Here is a 17,365-nt window from a genome sequence, read left to right on the forward strand (position 1 = left end):
ACATTTCATCAATTTCTTCATCATCTGCAGAGCTAGTTGGCATATAAATTTGTACTTCTGTAGTAGACGTGGGTTTCGTATCTATCTTGGCCACAATAATGTGTTCACTATGCTGTTTGTAGTAGCTTACCCGCATTCCTATTTTCCTATTCATTATTAAACCTACTCCTGCATTACCCCTATTTGATTTTGTGTTTATAACCCTGTAGTCACCTGACCAGAAGTCTTGTTCCTCCTTCCACCGAATTTCACTAATTCCCACTATATCTAACTTTAATCTATCCATTTCCCTTTTTAAATTTTCTAACCTACCTGCCCGATTAAGGGATCTGACATTCCATGCTCCGATCCCTAGAATGCCAGTTTTCTTTCTCTTGAAAACGACATCCTCTTGATTAGTCCCCGCCCAGAGATCTGAATGGGGGATTATTTTACCTCCGGAATATTTTACCCAAGAGGACGCCATCATCATTTAATCATACAGTGAAGCTGCATGCCCCCGGGAAAAATTACGGCTGTAGTTTCCCCTTGCTTTCAGCTTTTCGCAGTACCACAACAGCAAGGCCGTTTTGGTTAGTGTTACAAGGCCAGATCAGTCAATCATCCAGACTGTTGCCCCTGTAACTACTGAAAAGGCTGCTGTCCCTCTTCAGGAACCACACGTTTGTCTGGCCTCTGAACAGATACCCCTCCGTTGTGGTTGCACCTACGGTACGGCTATCTGTATCGTTGAGGCACGCAAGCCTCCCCATCAACGACAAGGTCCATGGTTCATGGGGGGCTACTACTAGTAGTAGTAGTAGTAGTAGTAGCAGTAGTAGTAGCAGTAGCATTGGTAGTAAGAATACTTGCAAATTAAAAGGTCACAATGACAGCTAAAAGGGATGCTCTGGTACATAGTGGTAATCTGCCCCAACATACAGGGTAAACCAGAAGTCCAGTGATAAACTTTCAGAGGTCGTTTAGGGATTTCCTCTGGGTATTTCAGTATAAAGGTCCCATGGTCTCCGGCAGATTGTTACAGGTTCTTTGCATCTAGTTTGTTTTCTTGCCCCAATTGCCTTTTATCTGAACTGTATGGAAAACAGTGCAAATATCAACAGTATAAGCGTGTGTCTTTTGTTTGGAAAGACTCTTTCCTTCTCATCCTGTCTGGTAAGTCTCCCATGACCATGAGTTCTGGGCAACATTTCCGAACTCTCCGTTTCCTAAACATTGCCAGTCCTTTTCCTTTGCCCCCTCTTCCTCCCCTTTCAAGACATCCTCCCAGAAGAAGCCACTGGCTCTGAAAGCTTGCAAATTTCAATACCTTTATGTGTATGCTCTGCTGCTATTTCTTGGTGAGTAGATATTTTACTCATTCAATTACATTATACATATTTTAGCAGTAATTTATCTTTGATATAATTACATTGTTTTGCAGAAAACTAGCTCATCAAATGCCCTTTGTTTTGAGGGTGATGGTGATCTCAGCCAGTCCACCCAGACCTTTAAAACTGTGTTGCTTTGATGTCGGGACCCATAACTGTACCAATGAGGAGCTATGGTAATACACCTCTACCTAAACAGAGTCTTACTTGTATGGGAAAGCCTGATACTTAAAGTGGTGCTGCAGGTGCACCAGAGGTTGCCCATTATCGTCATCCCATCAGTGTCCAACGTGTGCAGTTAGTCCAGCCCTTATGATCCACATGGTTAAGCCAAGTGCCTGTTTCCGTACACACACTGTTCTACTATCACACCCAGTGGTGATTGCTGAAACATTTCCAGATCTTACAGAACTACAGGACTGGCATTGCTGACTTAACCTCAGCTTGGGGTCTCAGGTGTTGACATGTCTGTACCCAGCCATTACTGGCTGAGTACCCTGGGCACTGATGGGTTGTGATTTACAGATATTTTACTCCAAGTTTATTTCTTTCATGGCAGTAATATATGACATTTTGCTCGGTAGCTCCTATATAGTTTTCCATTAATATACTGCCACCTCTCTTCAGGCTTTCTTATAAAAGAATAAAAAGTAGCTATTGCATATTCAAACTCTCCTAACGCCACAGATAAAAACAAATACTGACCACCCTGGAGAATAGACGAAGTGTCTCGAGGTCTTCCAGGATGTTACTGGCTTTTGTGGTAATGAGTAGCATGTAGAGCTTTTCCAAGGGTTGGTACACATATCGTACCGACTCAGTTTCAACAAAGGTGTGTTGCTTGCCTGTTGACATCAACTTCGGAAATGCTGATAATAGGCCTTCAATACGTGCTTTAGTCATTTCCACAAACTGCCGGGATACCAGAGCTGAAAAATGGAAATATCAAAATATGTGTTAGTACGCAAAAAGTACGTACAGAAATTCTAGTTTTATTAGAGCATCAGTCATATACAAGAATTAGCTGCACATCACAACAACATCTTACAGTGTCATACATCACAGGCCAATAATTACAAGAATGTAAGTGCACCTATTCTGTTGTACCTTTATAGGCATTTTGTAAAAAGAAAAAAAAAACATTTTAAATATTATAAGAAGTGTGTTTATGTTGTTTAGTGTTTTATTTAAAGAAACTATCAAAACATATAAATACATCAAAAAATTTAAAAGGTAGGATTAAATTCTGAAGACAAATGGTGTGTGTGTGTGTGTGTGTGTGTGTGTGTGTGTGTGAGAGAGAGAGAGAGAGAGAGAGAGAGAGAGAGAGAGAGAGAGAGAGAGAGGGGGGGGGGGGGAGGGGGTCATTGTTTAGTCAGATCTCTACCAATCCACATAAGCAAAACAATGGGCAAAAGACATATACAACAGTACACCCTCTTTTCTGGCAATAGCTTGTGTGCAACACAAATTAAATACAATGATACACCAGTTGCCACTGACATTAGACAAGGCTTAAAACTGCAGATGAGACAAGAATGTTGAAGATATGCAGAAAGGATGAGTAGATTGAATAAGAGCAAAAGGAAAGGAAAGGAAAGGAAAGGAAAAAGAAAATAGTGACAGTAGGTTACATACATCACACATTTCAGAAGAGCTGGATATCATATGATAAGAACAAGGGCTAAGGAAAGGTTCATGATATAATAAGGATTGTTCTGTGCTGCCAAGAGAACATCTGGGCCAGCATGGGATGCCTTGTCTGTTGGGGCTGTGACCGATCATCTCGAAAGATCGAGACAAGTGCTGAGTCCTTGGGCACTTCAATGTCACGCAGTAGATGGTGCCCCACTGAAATGGCAGGCAGGTTGTAAAGAAGGCCAGTCTACACTTGGAAAGTTTGCTGGTTGGGTTTCATTGGAGATGTGGGACTGATCGTGATCCTCTGATTTGAGCTGAGTGGAGAGCTTAAAACAGAAAATCTGATGAATCTTTAAAGATCTAGGATGCAGATAAGTCATCTCCACTTTTAGTTGGATAACTGTAGGACACCCTCCCATACATCAGGCATTCACTACACACAGAAAGCAACTACAAGATAGCAGAATAGATGTGGTGTGTACATGGTTTTTTATGTAGAGTATCTAATGAGGAGGTATTGAATAGATTTGGGGAGAAGAGGAGTATGTGGCACAACTTGACAAAAAGAAGGGACCGGTTAGTAGGACATGTTCTGAGGCATCAAGGGATCACAAATTTAGCATTGGAGGGCAGCGTGGAGGGTAAAAATTGTAGAGGGAGACCAAGAGATGAATACACTAAGCAGATTCAGAAGGATGTGGGTTGCAGTAAATACTGGGAGATGAAGAAGCTTGCACAGGATAGGGTAGCATGGAGAGCTGCATCAAACCAGTCTCAGGACTGAAGACCACAACAACAACAAAAACCTTTGACCTTTGCACAGAGACAATTAATTATTTACTGATTTGTAAAATAAGTTAACGACAGGAGTGTCCATAAATAGAACCCAGAAATAGGCCTGTTTATAAAAAGCAACAATGCCAGCATAGTATTAGAAAACGAAAGCTGTCTATAACCTGATATTAACAGCGATGAAAATTTAAATCCAGGCTGAAATGTATATTGTGGAGACTGGCCGGACAGCAGTGAAAGAGGCGTGTTTATAGCTAAAAACAATACAGTAATATCTAATGAAGTTAGAACAGATCCTGAACATGATATAATTAGATGAATGTAAATGTTAAAGGTGATCGTACACGATAACCAGACGTTCTTAAGAAACTGCCTGCCTGAAGAGTAGTGGCAGAATATTTCTGAGCAAGCTTGGAGAAGTTGGCAGTTTATAGTATTGGGGTAAGATTTCAACTTACTAGCTATTGACTGGGAGGTTCAATTCATAAGATAGGTTCTAGATACACGGATTCGTATGGTATTGGTCTAATTGCTCTATCCGAAAATTTCCTGCAGCATTTAGATCTTACAGCTCCTGGTAACAAAACGGCTCAAATTTTTAGATTCAGTTAACACAGAGCAGGAAATCAGTAACCTTAAGGCAGATATAAAATGTGCAACACAATTAAAGGATCACTTTTCAAAACCTCATAATTATCACCCACTGCAACACATAAGTTTGAAATTAGGCTCAAAGATGCATGCAACATACTTTTGTAATGCTGCAAAAGGGTAATGCACTGCGACATCACCCTCGGACTCGGTCATGGTTCAAACAGTAAGGTGTTGACGCATGCAAAGAAAAGGCCACAGCTCAGGATGTCACATTGGAACCAAATTTCACCACAATTCTGTACAATACCACCACCATGGATGTGTCACATGATGGGAAGGTCGTCGGACCCCCTCTTAACCACATTTTACCCCTTCTTTTGAAGCCTCCCTGATGGAGGTCAAAACCAAGATGTGCTGTGCTGAAATAACACGGTTTTCTTATGGGCGTCCAAGAAAAACATATCAGACACTCCACTGCTCAGAACTGATATGAAAAGGCCTGAGGGGGAGACATAAATGGTATCAATGATACCATCCCTTTCCTTGGGGCGTTGATTCCCACACATTTTGTAGTCGAAAATGAGAGTTTGCAGTGTGATGAACAACAGGACTATGTTCTTGGCAACATTTGACCCTGGGACACCCACCAGATGATTCAACCCTTTTCTAAGGATATCATGTGCTAGTAATCTCACTGCATGTGATTGCACCCCTCTGGAGTGCAATACAATCACAATTCTTGCTCTTGTGTGTACAGGGTGAAACAATACAATCACAATTCTTGCTCTTGTACAGGGTGAAACCATTACAGCTGTTCAAAACCATTTGACAAAATTTGAACACAGTCTGAAGCAACAAGAGGTGCTAATGCTTTTTCAGCCTTCCTGTGGCATGATCACAAAAGGGTGCAACACTGATACAATTACATAAAATGGCAAGGACTCCCTGTAAGAATCAGAGATGAGTGTCCTAGGCACCTGCAAAAGTGATACACAGCTTCTCTTCCATCTGCTAGGAGGCCATCTGGAATCAGAGAAGTGTCAAATGGCTTGCTCATCTGCAAGTGCCTATGACTTCGTCACAGGTCATCTCTGTACAAGTACATTTTTAAAGAGTTCAACAAATTTGAGCAGGTGGCACCAAGTGTCCCTCTTCCATTTTATTCACGCGTGTGTAAATGTTACAGCCCTCCGTAATCAGGCAAAAGGAGGGCACAAAACAAGTAGGCTGAAAAAGAGTAAGCACAGTTTGCTGCTTTAGATCGCATTCAAATTTTGTCGAATGGTTTTGAATAGTCCCTAGGCGTTCCACCCTGGGAATCAGAGCAAAACTTGTGGCCGCACTGCACTCCAAATGGGCATGACCACATTCAAGGGAGTTGCTGCCTGACGACATACTTGGAGAAGGGTTGAGTCATCGGGCGGGTGTCAGCAGCATCAAACGTTGTCAAGAATGTCAACCAGTTGTTCACCGCAGTGCGTACTGTCATTTTTGATTGAACATGTTTGGAATTGGTGCCCCAAGGAAAAGGTTGGTATCAATGATGCCCTTTATGCCACCTCCTATGTTCTTTAGTGTTTATTCTGAACAGTAGTATGTCTGACACCTTTTACTTGGCCACCCATAAGAAAACTGTGTGAATCCAACACTGGGAATCTCAGTTCTGCCCTCCATCACAAAGGCATCAAAAGAAGGAGTGATATGTGGGGAACAAGGGGTGCGACAACCTTCCCATTGTTTGACACATCTATGATGGTACTGTACAGAATTATGGTGAAATTTGGTGCCAATGTGACATCATTAACCCACCATACACATCACATGTACCTCTGAGCTGTGGTCATTTTCACATGTGTCAGTACTGTACTGTTTGAAGCATCGCCAAGCCCAAGTGTGGCATCACAGGGCACCACACTTTTGTACCATTACCTAGGAATGTTGAACCAAATTTCTCTGATGTGTCACACTGGTAAACAATTATGGGATTTCAAAAAAGTGATCCTTCAACTGTGCTGCACAGTGTAGGATCACTGTGTGTGTCAGTAGTAGTCTTAAGAAAGATGGGAAGATACTTCATCTTAGAAAATGGAACGAACAGTTTTCAGTCAACAACAAACATTGATCTCTGACAGTAAAAATGTTGATTACATCTGTGCAAAATTCAAAACAGAGGAGGTATGTGCCGAGCAACATTGTGAGGGATGGGAAAGATGCACAATGGTTAAACAGCCGTATTTAGAAAGTTGCTCCAAGAGCAAAAATAACTTCACCACCAATTTAAACATCTCCAAAGCCTTTTTGACAAAGAAAATGAAGTGAAAATGATAATGTACAGTAAGGTATGAAGTGTTCAACGAATTCTAAAATAAAATTCCTTTCAATCTCACAAAAAAACTTCTATGAAGTTGTGTTGTTCTGTTAAGTTAGGAAACTGAGCAAATCTATTTATCCCCATCACTAAGTTATCACACTGGCATAGGAAAATAGGATGACACAGACAAGGCAGAAGTACTTAATTCTATTTTCCAAAATTATTTACCTGAGAAAAACTACATTACAATTTCTTCTTTTAATTGTCAATGAATAGGAAAATGACAGCTATTGTGATAAGTGACAGCGAGACAGAAAATCAATTAAAATTGCTCAACAGAGAGAAGACGACTGGGCTTTATGGTTAACTATGATACACATTACGGCACTAACAGAGAGAGAGAGAGAGAGAGAGAGAGAGAGAGAGAGAGAGAGAGGAGGGAAAAAAAAAGATGCAATACCAAGAAAAAGTTGTGCAACATCAAAGACAGGTGGTAGGTGTGTTTCTAACTCTGAAAGGTGATGTCTATTAAGATTTTGCACCATTTGCATATGATTGTGCTAGTAGTGCCACTCGAGGATGCATATCAGGGTTTGCTAGAAATACACACTGTAATGGTTGTAAGCATTAGTTACCTTTTATGTTGGACATGGTAAGTTGATGTTAGTCAAGAATGCCTTTAAGGTGACAAAGACACTATTACTAACATCTCATTTGAGTTTGAATGAGGTCATGTAATAGAGCTATGAGGAGCTGGATGTTCCTTCTACAATATAGCAGAAAAACTTGTCAGGAATGTAGCCACTGCACACGATTGCTGGCAGCCTGGCAGCAGTGGTCAGGAGAATGTATGCTCATAAGACTACCAGGCTCCAGATGGCCATGTGGGACTACTGAGAGGGAAGACCACCTTGTTCAGTGAGTGGCTGTAGTGCACCGTACTGCATCTGCAGTAGGAATTTGAACAGCAGTTGACACCACAGTGACACAACGAACTGTTCCAGATCTGTTACTTTAAGGACAGCTCTGAGCCAGATGCCCCTTTGCGGGCATTCCACTGACCCCAAAGCATCGCCATTTGCGACTACAGGGATGTCAAGTGAGAGCTCACTGGAGGAGAGAGTGGAGGTATTTTGTGTCGTCTGATGAAAGCTGATTCTGCCTCAGTGCCAGTGATGGCCCTGTGTTGGTTACGAGCAAGCCAGCTGTGAACCTGCAACCAACCTATCTGTGTGCTAGACACACTGGACCTACACCTGGAGATATGGTCTGGAATGTGATTTTGCATGACAGCAGGAAAACTCCTGAGGTTATCCCACACACCCTGATTGTAAATCTGTACATAAATCTGGCGATTCAACCTTTGTGCTGCCATTCATAAACAGCAGTCCATGAGTTATTTTCTGACAGGATAATGCTCAAACCAAGGACCGCTGTTATGACCCAACATGCTCCACAGGGTGTCAACATGTTGCCTTGGCCTGCTTGATCACAAAATACACTCCTGGAAATTGAAATAAGAACACCGTGAATTCATTGTCCCAGGAAGGGGAAACTTTATTGACACATTCCTGGGGTCAGATACATCACATGATCACACTGACAGAACCACAGGCACATAGACACAGGCAACAGAGCATGCACAATGTCGGCACTAGTACAGTGTATATCCACCTTTCGCAGCAATGCAGGCTGCTATTCTCCCATGGAGACGATCGTAGAGATGCTGGATGTAGTCCTGTGGAACGGCTTGCCATGCCATTTCCACCTGGCGCCTCAGTTGGACCAGCGTTCATGCTGGACGTGCAGACCGCGTGAGACGACGCTTCATCCAGTCCCAAACATGCTCAATGGGGGACAGATCCGGAGATCTTGCTGGCCAGGGTAGTTGACTTACACCTTCTAGAGCACGTTGGGTGGCACGGGATACATGCGGACGTGCATTGTCCTGTTGGAACAGCAAGTTCCCTTGCCGGTCTAGGAATGGTAGAACGATGGGTTCGATGACGGTTTGGATGTACCGTGCACTATTCAGTGTCCCCTCGACGATCACCAGTGGTGTACGGCCAGTGTAGGAGATCGCTCCTCACACCATGATGCCGAGTGTTGGCCCTGTGTGCCTCGGTCGTATGCAGTCCTGATTGTGGCGCTCACCTGCACGGCGCCAAACACGCATACGACCATCATTGGCACCAAGGCAGAAGCGACTCTCATCGCTGAAGACAACACGTCTCCATTCGTCCCTCCATTCACGCCTGTCGCGACACCACTGGAGGCGGGCTGCACGATGTTGGGGCGTGAGCGGAAGACGGCCTAACGGTGTGCGGGACCGTAGCCCAGCTTCATGGAGACGGTTGCGAATGGTCCTCGCCGATACCCCAGGAGCAACAGTGTCCCTAATTTGCTGGGAAGTGGCAGTGCGGTCCCCTACGGCACAGCGTAGGATCCTACGGTCTTGGCGTGCATCCGTGCGTCGCTGCGGTCCGGTCCCAGGTCGACGGGCACGTGCACCTTCCGCCGACCACTGGCGACAACATCGATGTACTGTGGAGACCTCACGCCCCACGTGTTGAGCAATTCGGCGGTACGTCCACCCGGCCTCCCGCATGCCCACTATATTCCCTCGCTCAAAGTCCGTCAACTGCACATACGGTTCACGTCCACGCTGTCGCGGCATGCTACCAGTGTTAAAGACTGCGATGGAGCTCCGTATGCCACGGCAAACTGGCTGACACTGACGGCGGCAGTGCACAAATGCTGCGCAGCTAGCGCCATTCGACGGCCAACACTGCGGTTCCTGGTGTGTCCGCTGTGCCGTGCGTGTGATCATTGCTTGTACAGCCCCCTCGCAGTGTCCGGAGCAAGTATGGTGGGTCTGACACTCCGGTGTCAATGTGTTCTTTTTTCCATTTCCAGGAGTGTATGTCTCCAATTGACCACAAATGAAACATTATCAGATGACAACTTTAGTGTCATCCACAACCAGCATTAACCATCCCTGTGTTGATCGATCAGGTGCAACAGGCATGAAACTCCATCCCACAAATTAACATCTGGCACCTGTACAACACAGTGTGTGCATGTTTGTATGCTTGCATTCAACATTCTGGCAGTTACACCAATTATTAATGAACCAACATTTAACATTTGCAATGGCTTACCTTGCACATACATTAACCTGTGATCTTGCAATGTTAATCACTCAAATATGTTACTTAACAAATGTATTCTCGAAATTTATTTTTTGGTGTTGCGATTTTTTCTTCGGTCATTGTATTTGCCTGTACTGCTTATGTTACTCTGTCGCCACATTTTGTAATACGTTTTATGATTTTAGTGGTAACTGAATCTCTGCTCTCCAAGAATCAACATGAATTCCACAAACAACAGTCTCGGAAGCCCTAGTTTGTTCTATTCTGCCATGAGACCCAATAGGCAATAGATGTTCTTGCAAAGGTTGATGCAATATTCTTTAACTTCCAGAAGGCATTGGATGCAGTTTTGCACTATCTCTTGACAAGGAAAACCTGAAGGGCATAACATCAGACTAGCTTTGTTATGATTGGATTAAAGTGTCTAAAAAATACAATGCAACATGCCTTTCTTAACAGAGAGGAATCTTGTGATGTAAAAATATCTGTGGGTGTATGAAGGGAGTTCACAGCATAATACAAATGACTTACAGGGCAACATCAGAAGTGCCTTGAGGCTGTTGAGAGGTGATGCAGTTGCATACAAAGAAGTTTCAACACTGGAAAAGTTTAGAAATATGCAGGTAGACTTACAGAGGATTGACAATTGGTGCAGTGGCTGACAGATGACTCTCAATATACACAAATATAACATACAGTGCATAAATAGGTAGAGACACCAATTTAATTAATTGTTTAGTTACTAAATTGTTTAATTACTAAATTGCCAAACATCAATGGAAAGAGTCACGCCCATTCAATATCTGAAAGTACATATATAGAGCACTTTAAAGTGGAAGATCTATGTCTAACTAGTCATTGGAGTTTCACTCAAGGAACCCTTAGGAAGTGAAATCCATCCATGAAAGAGGTACCTTACAAAACAGTTGTCTGACAATACTTGAGGATTGCTCTTCAGTCTAGAATGCTTACAAGGTGGGATCCTAAGAAGAGCAGTGCTGATCATAGGTTCATTTAGTACACAGGACAGCATCACATAGATGCTCGTCCAATTTCAGTAGTCGATGCTACAAGATAGATGTTTTCACTGTGCATTATAGACCCTACTACTAAAATTCTTAAAGTGTGTGTTCCTAAAAAAATCAACTAACATTTTGCTCCCTCCCATATACACTGCCTGACGAAAAAAGTTAAGCTCCCAGAAAACATGGTCAGATAACAATGTAACATCATACAAATACCCATCATTGGGCAGTATGTAAACGATTTAGAGCTGCACTTCTCTGTGACAGGTAGAAAGACCACTTAGAATACATGAATGCATTCAATCACTAGAATACATTAATGCATTAGTGATGTTCATGTTTGGTGTTGTTAACAGGCCTGGCCGTTTATTTTACAAGGGATGTGAACTGCATCAGCTTTTTTCACTGTGAAGGACATAGTGATGCTGCATGCTTCTGTGAGAAAGCATTATCAGCAGTTGCTAGGTCTCCATTTGGCCAGCTGATCGGCTGATGCAATGTCCAGATTTGTGGAGCATCCAAGAACAAGTATTCGACTCCCTGCTACATGGTCCATCATCCCTCACCATTGGTCAGACACTAGCAGCAACCAGTAAAGGAGTTACCACCTCATGTGTAGGCTGCTGCTGTTAACACCATAACACAAATGGCTGCATTCAGAATAGTGCCGTGGCTGGAAAACACAGACTGCTGATGAATGGCATCACTGTGTTCAGTGATGAACAGTAGTCGCACACTACACCTGATCACCATTGTTGGCGAATATGGTGGTGTCCTAGGAAGAGGTTCTACTCTTCCGATGTGTACAAAAAGCACAGCGGAATTACTCCTGGCATCATGGTGTGGAGAGACATTGGGTATGCCTTTAGGTCACAACTGATAGTGATTGTGGGAACTCTGATGGTGTAACAGTATGTCATGGCCTGCATCCTCATATGTTAACTCTCATGAGGCAGTAACGTAGTGCCGTTTTCAACAGGACGATGATTGTCCACACATTTTATGTACCTCTATGAACTGTCGGCATGATGTTTATATACTCCTGTGGCCAGCATGATCTGCAGATCTGTTCCTGATAGAACATGTGTGGAACCAGCTTGTATGTCATCTCTATCCCACTGCCAGTATGCAGGATATGAAGGACCAGCTGTCAGGCAGCTTGCCTCAAGAGAGAATAAAACAACTATCACACTCTTGCCAGATGAATCCACACTTGCATAATGGTATGTGAACTCATACTGCCAAGCTCTACGTAAATCTGACTTAATTTTGTAATTACTGAAGTAACATCACATACTCTTTCATCCAGTGAAGTTGAATTTTATTTCCTCCTGCCCGTCTGGGTGCTTCACTTTTTTTGTTGGGCAGTGTGTATCGCACAGAAAAACCATGAAGGTAAAATTACAAAGATTTACACTTCCTGAAAGTTTACCAAAAATCTTTTTACTCACCAACCATGTCGAACAGGAAAGAGGAGGTGACAGCAGTACATGCATACCCTCCACCATACACAACAAGGTAGTCTGCAGAGTACAGATACAGATGTAAATGTGTTGATGTACACATCTCATTTGTTTCCTGAATGCTCTATTATGCTGTCCTATTTTGTCTTTATTACTGATTTGGAGTCCTCAATGACTTCTTAACTAATACTTAGCAGTCTCATTTCCTCGAACGCTTTCCCCACTAATTCCATCAGTTATTATATGTGCCTATCAATGTCTCCCTCTCCCCAACTCCACTCCCAGATATACATATCACTGCATCCAGACAAACATAAAAGAGGAAATACTACTTAACATTTATCAATTCTGAGAGGAAAAGTAAAAACATGTTGTTGAGTGATAAAAAAATCTAAAATCTACATCTACATCTAGACTTTGCAAGCACTGAAATGCATGACAGAGAGTGCTTCAAAGTTTACCACATATTAGGGTTTCTTCACTGTTTCATTCACCTATAAGTCCACAATGTTGGAAGAATGACTGCTTAAATGTCTCCATGTGTGCTGTGATTAGTCTAATATTGTCTTTACTGTCCCTATTGTGGTAATATAAATGGGGTTGTAGTATACTTCTACATTCCTCATTTAACACTAGTTATTGAACCTTTCTAAATACGTGCTTTTAAAGAGTAGTTGTTGGCATCCTTCTTCAGGATTGTCAGCACCTCTATGATGTTCTCCAAAGGATAAAAAAAACTGTAGCCATTCATGTTACCCTTCTCCAAATACATTCAATATCCACTGTTTGTCCTATTTGGTATAGGATTCACACACTTTACCAATATTGTGGAGTGGGTTGCACAAATTTTTTGCAAGCAATCTCCTGTGTCACAATGTTACACATGAGATCATCATCTTCCTTATACTGTTTGACACCAGAATGATTAGGGCTGATTGTGTTACCAAAGGTTATTGTCATGTTATACATTGGTGGAAAAAAATCACAACACCAAAAAAAAAAAAAAATTAATGTAGATAAAGAAATTTGAAGAAAATATTTGTCTAGGTAACATATGTAAGCAATTAACAATGAGAAATGGTGGTACATTAATAACCAGTGTACCGCCAGAATGGTGAATGCAAGCATGCATACATTGTGTTGTACAGGTGCCGGATGTCAGTCTGTGGGATGGAGTTCCATGCCTGTTACACCTGGTCGGTCAATACAGAGAATGTTAATATGGTTGAGGACAACACTAGAGTTGTCATACAATGATGTCCCATACGGGCTCACTTGGAGACAGATCTGGTGATTGAGCAGGCGAAGGCAACATGTCAACACTCTGTAGAGCATGTTGTGTCACAGGTTATAACAGCAGTATGTGAGTGTTATCCTGTTGGAAAACTCCCCCTGGAATACTGTTCATGAATGGCAGCACAGAAGGTTGAATCACCAGATTTATGTACACATGAGGGTGGTTTGAAAAGTTCTTGGAATTGAATAGAAAAAAGTACTTACATCACTGAAATTTTTTTATTTTTTTAGTATAGATTAACGTACTCAGTGTAGTTTAACGTACTTGGTCCAATGATGTTCCAGTGCCTTGATCCCATCTCGAAAATGAGTTTCCTCCACGCCTGCCAAATTATTGTCAACTCTGGCTATCAATTCTTTGTTTGAAGTGAATCTTCATCCGCCAAGAAAAATTTTCAGTTTTGGAAAGACATGGAAGTCTGACAGAGCCATATCAGGTGAATAAGATGGATGTGGCAACAATTCATACCTTAGTTCGTTAGTTCCGATATGTCCATTCTTATGCATTTTTGATCCAGCATTAAGTCACGGCAACCATCTTGCAGATAATTTTTTCACTTCTAATTCTTCAGTTAAAATGTGATATACCCTTTCAGATGACATGTGGCAAGCGTGAGCAATTTCACACACTTTCAATCAGCAATCCACCATGACCATTTTGTGCATTTTCGCAACGGTTTCTGGAGTAGTGGCACATCGTGGCTGACCACTGCACAGATCATCATCTAAGCACTGCAGACCAAATTTAAATTCAGTTGTCCATTTGACAACAGTTGAACATGAAGCAGAGTCCCCCAGTGTATTCTGGAAATCGGCATGAATGTCCTTTGCTTTCATACCTTTCTTTACAAAGTACTTAGTAACTGCTCGAATATCGATTTTTCCATTTTCGCTAATCAATACGCGGGAACACAACAGAACCATGTCACCGCCACAGCTCTCTTCCAAGAGCACTGACGTGGCACGTGTTTACAGGCAACAGTCCAACGAATATCACGTGAACAACTCGTTGCGCTAGCACTGACCTCTCATGGTCATTCCGAGAACTTTTCAAACCACCCTCATATTTGCAGTCAGGGTGTGTGGGATAACCACGAGAGTGCACCTCCATTCATACGAAATTGCAACTCAGACCATAACTTTAGGTATACGTCCAGTGCGTCTAGCAAGCAGGCAGGTTGGTTGCAGGCCCTCAACTGGCCTCTTACTAAGCAGCACACAGCCATCATTGGCACTGTGGCAGAACAGCTTTCATCAGACAACATACCTCCACCCTGTCCTCCAATCATCTGTCACTTGACACCAGTGAAGTCGCAAATGGCAGTGGTTTGGGATCAGTGGAATGCACACTGCTGGCACTCTGGCTCATAGCTGCCCCTGGAGTAACCATTTTGCAGCAGTTTGTTGTGTCACTGTGGTGCCAACCACTGCTCAAATTGCTGCTACAGATGCAGTACGATACACCAGAGCCATACACCTCTCAGTAAAGCCATGTGCCTTCTTGCGACCACACAGTCTCGTGACCACCCTGCCAGCAGACACGTACAATGGTTACATTCCTGTCAATTCTTTCTGCAATATTGCAGAAGAAACATCCCTCTTCTAGCAGCCCTATTACACAACCTCATTCAAACTCTGTGAGGTGTTGATAAATGTGTCTTTGTCTCCTTAAAGGCATTCTTCACTAACCTCAACTCACCATGTCCAATCTCAAAGGAAACTAACACTCATGACCATTATAGTGTGTATTTAAAGTAAACCCATTTGTATCCTCATAGTGACACTACAAACACCACTCTTATGCGAATGGCATACCATCTTTCTGATGTACAAACACGTCTACCAACTTTAGTTTATGTTGCACAGCTCCTTCTTGGTGCTGTGATTCTTTTTTCCATCAGTGTATAAGTATGTGGCCTTCTTTTACCTTGAATTGTGCCCTTTCATTGAAATGTCAACAGTGGCAGTGGATGAACAGCATATTACACTTGTGTCCTTGCATTCCAAAGGAAGGCAAGAATGTCAGGAAAAAGCATGAAAAAGTGTTTCCAAGCAGCAGAAGGAAAGAATAAAGATGTCTGTGTATTCAAATGGATCCATCTGGAATAAGTATGATACTTAGCAAGCATAAAAAATTTGCAGCAACAGGCCTTTTTATTTGGTGTAAAACAACAATGAAAACAAATCACAACACTTATTACTGGTCACAAGCATCATCTGAAACTGACTGTGATAACCAGCACCTGAGATATCTGAATGATATGAAAATTGTGAACCAAACTGGGTGTAGAACAAGGTGCATTCAGTGATTGGATTTTACTATGCCAAATGCCCTACAAACAACTTGCTGTCAATCACTTTGTTGTTCTGAGCCATGTATAAATCAATATGAATAACGTTTGCTGCATCAAAATTATTTATTCTGTGTACAAGCCACCAAACACATTTCTTCACTAGTTATATTTACAAATATCACCATACTGAATTTGCAAGACCAAGCTGAAAATGAACAATCGTAACTACAGATTACAGAAAACAATTATTTAGCAACATTTTCATTTAGCTGTATGAGACACAAATACTTTATATCAACATATGATGATGTAAAATAAAAGTCTATTGGTGTATTAATGGTATGTTCTTGCCTTCTTCCAACTTGTGATAAAGCTTAACCTTTGAACTGTAAGGGAAATGCACTTTTAACACTGAACCCAAACTGCTACACAATTTGGCATTTTTGCTTACACAAGTTATTGCCAATGGTAAAAATGACAAACCATATAAAATCCTACATGATTCAAACTGCAATCTTTTGAACTTTGAGCCTAAAACTCTTGGCAACAAGTAAACCATTAGAACCAAAACATGAAATAAGCATATAACCAAGAAATTAAACACTACGACTCAGCTTCCAAACTTACATTCTACACTGTAATTCGTAAAAGCTGATCTAGGGATCTACGGCAGGAGCAATCAAATACAAATGTAGAAGACACTGAAGTTGACCATACTGTGCTGGTAACAAGCTCTGAAACTGGGCAGTCTAGCATTTCATGAACAAAGATCCTGCAAAATTGGCACATGACATGACTGCTTCCACAGGTGGTTTTGTCTCTAATGGAACAGGACATATTTTAACAGAGCTAGAATGTAGGAGGTGCATTAGTGGGACATATTTTGCACCAATGTCTTTTACACAGATATTAACAGTACAGCAAGTCCCTTTTGCAGTAATTAACAATTGTTAGCAACATTTATTACACTCACATGAAGTTGTGAAAACATGATACAATTCAACATAAATTTTGCCACACTATTTACTCATTATAAAGTGTTCTAAGTATTGTGACAGGGTTAAGTAGTGAAGAATAAGAAACAACCTGTTAGCTTTAACTAGTGGCGGAAACAACAACTCATCACCATAGCAGGACCTACATAAACATTATGGCAACTATGACGTCATACAACCAAGAGTATCTGCACTATCACAGTAAGGGAATATGGAGGTCATGTGGGAGGACATTCTTATTATTGTCTTCAAGAATATTAAAAACTTGAAAATATCATGCCAAGCGAGAAAATATGGATTTCCAGCATAGATATAATTACAGAATGCACACCGTATAAAAGAGAAAGAGATTATTTACAAGACACATTCACTGGCTTCACCAATTGACATCCACAATGTCTCTTTCCAAACAAACCTAGACCTCAGATTGTG

At 41.8% G+C, this 17,365-nt stretch overlaps 1 protein-coding gene across 1 annotated transcript in view; it reads right to left on the reverse strand.

The window, feature by feature from the left end:
- LOC126162673 (coatomer subunit delta) overlaps window positions 1-17,365 on the reverse strand; it is a 116,073-nt gene that overhangs the window by 96,550 nt on the left and 2,158 nt on the right. Inside the window, exon 3 of the mRNA XM_049919322.1 lies at window positions 2,076-2,299. Coding sequence (XP_049775279.1) covers window positions 2,076-2,299 — 224 coding nt within the window. The remainder of the gene's footprint in view (window positions 1-2,075; window positions 2,300-17,365) is intronic.

Source organism: Schistocerca cancellata, chromosome 2 (genome assembly GCF_023864275.1).
Source record: "Schistocerca cancellata isolate TAMUIC-IGC-003103 chromosome 2, iqSchCanc2.1, whole genome shotgun sequence".
Lineage (NCBI taxonomy): Eukaryota > Metazoa > Arthropoda > Insecta > Orthoptera > Acrididae > Schistocerca > Schistocerca cancellata.